Here is a 7,988-nt window from a genome sequence, read left to right as displayed (position 1 = left end):
TTATCCTCAAAGTTCTTGAATGAATGTGCTCTTGACTTTCTGGAGAAACACAAAAGCAGATGATATTCTGTACAAAGTAGAACAAAAGAACAAAGAAGAAGAACGAAAGTACCGGCCGGTCAGTCCAGAAACACTCCTGCTCTGTTAGAGGAGATGAAGGGGCAGATATGATGTTCTCTGATTATTGTGACGGACAGTGAATCTGTAAGCCGAACAGTTCAGACTCCAGGATATTTTATTAAATCCAGAATTTACAGCGTCTCCTTTCTTTCCTGCTGATTCCTTTATATGTCACTGATATTCATTGACTGACTTCATTCATCCTCCAGTAACAGCGTCCAGTCAGACTCTCCTCTCCACAGAACTGATGACCACACATCAAATCTCTCTGGATGATCAGGATACGGCTGATTCCTCAAACATGAGCGTCATATTTCTGTTCTCCTCAGAGAGAATGAGACAAGTGTCTGCTATTTTTGGATCCAGGTTTATATATACCTGTGTCTGAAGACAAGAAAAGAGAACAAAACAACATTTAACCACAGATGTGTGTGTAAACATACCTGTGTCATATTCCATGATTTACACTTATAAAAACACACATTTACTTAATGAAGGAATATTAACTATAATAAACAATAAATGTTAAAGATAAATTATACATATACACATCTTGCACCTAATTTTATTTTTCATGATAAAAGTGATTACGGTCATCACTGCAGGTTTTCGAAACCATAACGAGAAACAACTTAGAAACAAATTAGAGGTCGACCGATATGGTTTTTTCTCTGGCCGATGCCGATAATTAGAAATCAGGGCAGCCGATGGCCAATATATGATGCTGATGTGGCATTTTTTGGCTGATATGTTTGGCTGATTTTCTTTCCCCCCCTTCATCTCAAATCTAATAGTTAAGTAATAAGAAGTGATACAGAAAATTGCTTAAATTAAATATTTATTGAACAAAAAAGTAAACACTTTATTCAACAGTTTTTTCTCTTCCATGTCAGTCTCTGACTCTGTTGACGTAGTAAACACAGTGCAGCACTTCCAGGTTCAACGTCAGAACGTCGGCTCATTATTGGCCGGATTCTGCATCAGCATCACATGCATGCACTGTGGTGCTCATACGAACACCGTCAGAGAGTGACACAGAGAGAGGAAATTGTTTAATAAAGTCGTTATTTTTGTTTTTTGCACACAAAAAGTATTCTGGTTGCTTTATAGGTTGAACCACTGTAGTCACAGGCTATTTTAACGATGTCTTTACTGTCTTTCTGGGCCTGCAAAAGTTGCAATTATGTTGCAGTCTGGGGTCAGAAAGCTTTCGGATTTTATCAAAAATATTTTCATATGTGTTCTGAAGATAAACGAAGGTCTTATGGGTTTGGAACAACATGAGGATGAGTAATTAATGACAGAAATTTCATTTTTTTGGTTGAACTAACCCTTTACAAGCCATATAATATGTTGTTTATTTAGTAAAAAGAACATCATAATGGTTTGACCTGTAATGTCTGTATGTAGTGATGCAGTTTAGGTTATTTATATGTAAAAATCATACAAATGCCCCATTCTGAAACATACATCTACATTGTAAAGAAATTAAAGATCCACCTTTGATTGTCGAGACTTTTTGGTGCATTTCACTTTTGCTAATAAGATTCCCTGTAGCATTTTCATCAGCCAGGCATGGAAGTCTATTCTGATTGATAACTTTTGACAATGTTTAATTTAAGAGCACGGAGAGATTCACGATTGCACTCTACACAGAGCACGCACTCATGAGAGGAGAGGCAGTTCACTTGTATATTTGAGAGCTTGGGTCGTTTTCTGCCATTACATGAATATGCTCTCGCGTTACAGTAATGCGCTTCCGACAAACCTGCGGGTATGATTAAAATTATTCACAATACCTGCAATCCTGCACTGTAACTGAATCAAGTGTGACAAGAGGAGGAGGTGGGTGTGTGTCAAACTCGCTGTCGGGGAGATGAGAGAATGAGAACGAGCCGCTGATAAAATATCAGGGTTTTCATTGGTCCGTTTACGATCGGATTTCTTTATTGGCTACCGATATGTTGGTCAAAGGTTTCAATATTAATTAAAATTGTTGGCGTACTCAGTAACGGAATGTGATTTTACAAGTAGCAAAGTACATTACTTAGCTTAATTTGTACTTAAGTACAAGTACAATTACAGATTAAAAAATATACTCAAAGTACAAAAACCCTAAAAAAAACTACTTAATTACAGTAACATAAGTAGTTGTAATTAGTTACTTCCACCTCTGGTCCACTGCCACTTCATCCAACACTCTTGAGTGAGAAACTGCTTCCGATGATTCAGTGCATGCAGAACTGATCAAATCATTAAAACTGATTCGCGAACCAATATAGACAGTTTTGCCAACTTGTTTGATCAAGTCTTGGAACAGAATCGACTCAAGAGTGATTCATTTGTGAATGGGGCATCGTTCATGAAAAAAAGAGACAGCGTGCTTGGAATAAACTATGAATTTCTTAACATGTACAGCATTAAAATAAAGTAATGAGAGGAACGTTGCCCAATGTAGCGAAAGTAAAAGTACAGATTTTTAATTAGAAATGTACTCAAGTTAAAGTAAAAGTACCCACATTTAAATCTACTCTAAAAAGTACAAATTTTCCAAAAAACTACTCAAGTAAATGTAACGAAGTAAATGTACTTTATTACTACCCACCGCTGCACACTCGAGTTTGTTCAGTGCACAGTTTGGATCCTTCAGTATATCAGAGAACATCTCGAGTCCTGATTCTCCCAGGTGATTCCAGCCCAGATCCAGCTCTCTCAGGTGTGAGGGGTTTGAACGCAGAGCTGAAGCCAGATAACCACAGCCCTCATCTGGCACCTTACAGAGACATAATCTACAAACACACACAGAAACAATTAAGATATCTGTGACATCAGAACTCACAACAAACACTTGTTAAATCTTTTGAATAATTACAGATCCATTTAATATAAACTGATAAGAGTTAAATCTCTCTCATTTCATAAACTATAAGTTCTGCTGAAAGGAGAATATGGTTCTGAGTCCTGCAGGTCATTGCGACTCATGTCCAGCTCTATCAAACAGGAGTCTGTAAAAATGATGCCACAACATAGATTCACAGCACTGACCATACTCCAAATGTGTGACAAACAGTGATTAACCCTCAGGGGTCTGAGGCTAATTTGGGGCCTGGAGAAGTTTTGACATGCCCTGACATTTGTGCTTTTTTCAGTTGTTCATAAACATATTAATGGACAAAGTGTCATTACACTGTATTCAGCACAAACTAGGCTACAATAATATGTGAGGAACATGTATGTACATGTTTGTGTTTTTGAAGGGAATAACGTTTATGCGTGGTTATTGAAAAAACAAAAAACTTAAGTCACTGAAATAAAGCCAAAAAATATATATTAAATCTTTGTTCACAAGACTTCTGGGTATTGGAGGTTGTAGACTAGAGTTTTTGCTTCAAAATGAGGTAAAAATGATGCTGCCTGCTTGTTCATATAAAAAAATAGAGAGATTTAAATTTTCTAAAACATTTTTGGTCAAGGAATACAGTATGCGTGGAGGCGTGAATCATCATGAATAATGGGTCATTTACACCTGAGAAGACAAAACAATCGCATAAAGAGCTCTAATGAGCTGCATAAATAATGAGCTCTTTCAGACAGGTAGGCTGTGAAAAAACCCTCTGTGATCATGTCTCAAATCTCATCATGGTGTATATCAAACATACAGAAAAAACAGCAATACTGTGAAATATTATTACAATTTAAAATAATGGTATTCTATTATATTCTTTAAAATATAATGCATTTCTGTGATGCAAAGTGTCTGAACAATTATGTTACCTCTATGGCATTTCATATAGGCTTTTAGCTTAAAAGCATGCACATTTGGAGAAATATTGATGGATTCTCATATGTTTGTCAATTTTCTATACAGAGGAGTAATATTTATTCAGGATTTATTGTCATTACTATGAGTGCAGGATACTGTGTTTTCAATTCATTTCATTCAATTCATCACTTGCAGCCGGAGGGCCCTCTGCCCCTTTTGTCCACAAATGCCTCAGTAAACGAAGAGGCATATCATGAGACAATCAAGGAACTAACAGAGGCAAGAGATCGCTAACTATGGCTATTCAAAACACTTTTCAAGACAATAAATACATGATTGAGACGATGTATGCATGTATTGACTGAATTTGCCTCTGAATAGCGCTCGCTCCGTGGGCGTGGCCGCATTAGTGGATAATGAGCTGAATCACGGACTTCTGACATGGCTCTCTTTTCATACAGATTACATAAACACAGAAGGTTTGTTTTCGATTTGACTTACACGATTTAAAACCTGACATTTCAACGTTTTTTAAGACGTAAGTCTAATTTTTTTGTGATTAGTATTCACTAAGTTACAGTTAATTTTCTGAGAACTATCAGATTGGACTTCGTTCAGAGGGAAACGAGAGATCACGGATCATGTTAGTTTTATTTTTTTACAAAAAGCACAACATTTTGTTGTTACTCTGAGTGTACACAAATAAAAGAAGATATTCCACAGATTAAAACAATGTATAACTCTTAATTGTATGTGCAACATTGACAGAGTATTTTGAGTCTCTTTCACACTGGTTAGAAAAAAACCACGGTGACCACACCGGCGTGACCGCCGACCCGAGGGAGTTAAACCACACAGCTGCAGCACAAGAGCAGAGAGAGACAGACCTCCAGTGCAGCGATGATGAACTTGATCGAGCCGACCACTCTAACCAGTGATAAACACAATCAGAAGTGGTAGAAAGATCAAATATATACCAATTACAACTTACATCTGCACAAAAGGACACAAATGCGCATGTGAACTTCATCGTGCTAGTTTGAAAGGGAAATGTGAATGCACTCTTCTTGTAACAATGCTGATACACGGCCAACTAAAGCACAAAGAATTAACAACATTCTATTACAATCCTGTTCTCAGTATAAAGCTATATGGCAGATTGGCGATGCACATCTTGTACCTAATTTTATTTTTCATGATCAAAGTGATTACAGTCATCACTGCAGGTTTTCGAAACGATAATGAGAAACGACTTTAAATAATAGAGTTAAAATATATTATGAGTACAAAATAACACTTCTGCATTATTAATATCATCAATATTTTTGAAAAAGGAATGTGACACTCTCAAATAACCTAGTCACTGTCAACTGAAGAGTGAATGAACACCGGTCGGTAAACTGCAGCACTCTGACAGCGGGTTAATAAACTCAACCGAACGTGTCCTATATGAGATTAATCAGATATAGACAACATAACAGTAATTTTACAACTTATATCAGCACAAAAGGATGCAAATGCACACATGAACTTGACCATGATAGTCTGATGTGTAACTCATTGTGAATGCACTCTTCCTTTAACAGCTCACTGAAAAACAGGCAACTAAAGCACAGAAAATGTACGACATTCTATTACAATCATGTTCATATTAAAATGTTATGTATAGACATATGACTGAAAGGTGCAGAACATCTTGCACTTAACTGTATCTCATGATCAAAGTAATTCCAGGCATCACTGTGGCATTTCAAATCCATCACTTTATTTCACTGGTCTGAAAAAATTAAAGTCAGGGTGATCATAATTTTCATGATCGATTGTCACTGTCACCTCCAAGTATTTGAGTACTTGTGCCCAATCCCTATTCCAAACCTGCATGGATTTCTACTGCCGAACACAAAACATGATATTTTGAAGTTTTGGTGACCACTAAATCTTACTGCTCAACTTACTTGAGTGTGTTCAGTGTGCAGTTTGGATCCTTCAGTCCACCAGAGATTATCTTGACTCCTGATTCTCCCAGGTTATTGCTGCTCAGATCCAGCTCTCTCAGGTGTGAGGTGTTTGAACGCAGAGCTGAAGCCAGATAACCACAGCCTTCATCTGTCACCCCACAGCCAGATAATCTACAAACACACAGAAACAATGAAGATATCTGTAACATCAGAACTCACAACAAACACTTGTTAAATCTGTTGAATAATTACACATCCATTTAATATAAACTGATACGAGTTAAATCTCTCTCGTTTCAGAAAGTTCTGCTGAAAGGAGAATATGGTTCTGAGTCCTACAGGTCATTGTGACTCATGTCCAGCTCTATCAGATGGGAGTCTGTAGAAATGATGCCACAACACTGATTCACAGCAGTGACCAAAGATGTGGCCTAAAGATGTGTTTGACACTTTGCATAGCAGTCGTTCATTATAAATTTTAAATGCAGAAGATATGATACATATATTTATGAAATGTAGAGTATATGTTAGATATATAGCCACCATAGACATTTAGAGGGACTCACCAAAGTTTCCCCAAAAATTAGAGATGGCCAAATTGTCCCTCGATATTTTATAGTCTTAATGCTGCTCTGCTGCACTTCATTATGTGTAGCTCTGTTTGTTATTTAGAGGACAAAAAGTTTTTTAGGTTGCTCTGCCTCAAAACTCTAACATTGCTCGTCAATGTCAAAATGAGTGAGATGGCCAATCAAATCAAAGAAGGCGGGTCTTACAGAAGAGAAGTACGAATTCCAGCGCAACGCTTTAGTTTTATCTCTGAAAGAGTCCATGGAAATTAGCAACTGAACATCAATATATTGATTTACGAGAGGAATGCTGAACGACTGAGAGTAATATCCAGGGATGCAAGCAACTCAACTTTTTTTTTTTTTTTTTTTAAATGTCACTGTTTTGAATGTAAATTATGGTATAATTTATATTTCATTCATGTACCTCATAACTGAATGTGACAAGACCAGAAACATTTTGCGTTTGCAACATATCAGATATCTGTAGAGTGAACGTGCATATTTTAAAACAAAATATTATTTGCAGATAGTGATAAATTGACAACTTCACAACTGCAGTAGAACTTATTTAACAATGTTTACTTTTATTTATTGCTTTAATCTTTTTAATAATTAATAGTTATTTAATTCCTTTAAAAAACAAATTTCCCCACCCCCCCACACGTCTGGTGGTAGGTGCCCCCCCCAAGCGCAAATGTGAAATTCCACCTATGACTGACTTCCAATGTTAAGGGAAAAAACACTGAGACTTTTCTTACTGAAAAGAAAATGTCTTCTTTTGTGCTCCACAGAATAAAGAAAGGCATACAGGTTTGGATGACATGAGGGTGAGTAAATAATGACAGATTTTAAATGTTTGGGTGAACTATCTTTTTAAGAAGGTCTGCCCATTGAGATTGATATTGTAACAAAGTAAATCAGTAATCTTTTCCTCCATGCAGCTCTACTACAGACCATTTCCACATTGTAGATGGAGAGACTGAAATACAAATAGACATTCACAGGATGAGATGAATCTTACTGCTCAACATACTCGAGTGTGTTCAGTGAGCAGTTTGGATCCTTCAGTAGATCAGAGATGATCTTGACTCCTGATTCTCCCAGGTTATTTCTGCTCAGATCCAGCTCTCTCAGGTGTGAGGTGTTTGAACGCAGAGCTGAAGCCAGATAACCACAGCCTTCATCTGTCACCTTACAGTCACGTAATCTACAAACACACACAGAAACAATGAAGATATCTGTGACATCAGAACTCACAACAAACACTTGTTAAATCTGTTGAATAATTACACATCCATTTAATATCAACTGATAAGAGTTAAATCTCTCTCATTTCACAAACTATAAGTTCTGCTGAAAGGAGAATATGGTTCTGAGTCCTGCAGGTCATTGTGACTCATGTCCAGCTCTATCAAACAGGAGTTTGTAGAAATGATGCCACAACATAGATTCACAGCACTGACCATACTCCAACTGTGTGACAAACAGTGATTAAACCACACAGCTGCAGCACAAGAGCAGAGAGAGACAGACCTCCAGTGCAGCGATGATGAACTTGATCGAGCCGACTGGCAT

General features: G+C 37.0%; 1 protein-coding gene across 1 annotated transcript; it reads right to left on the bottom strand.

Annotated features, from left to right (window-relative positions):
• Positions 1–396: 396 nt before the first annotated feature.
• On the bottom strand, positions 397–7,988 carry LOC125247061 (ribonuclease inhibitor-like). The gene is made up of 6 exons (XM_048158224.1): positions 7,947–7,988; positions 7,877–7,886; positions 7,447–7,678; positions 5,839–6,012; positions 2,711–2,909; positions 397–504 (listed from the first exon to the last, which is right to left on the bottom strand). The coding sequence occupies exons 1-6, from the start codon at positions 7,986–7,988 to the stop codon at positions 397–399; spliced, it is 765 nt and encodes a 254-aa protein (XP_048014181.1).

This window comes from Megalobrama amblycephala, linkage group LG15 (genome assembly GCF_018812025.1).
Source record: "Megalobrama amblycephala isolate DHTTF-2021 linkage group LG15, ASM1881202v1, whole genome shotgun sequence".
NCBI lineage: Eukaryota > Metazoa > Chordata > Actinopteri > Cypriniformes > Xenocyprididae > Megalobrama > Megalobrama amblycephala.
The sequence above is the reverse complement of the archived record's forward strand: the minus strand, read 5'-3'. Positions and strand labels throughout refer to the sequence as shown.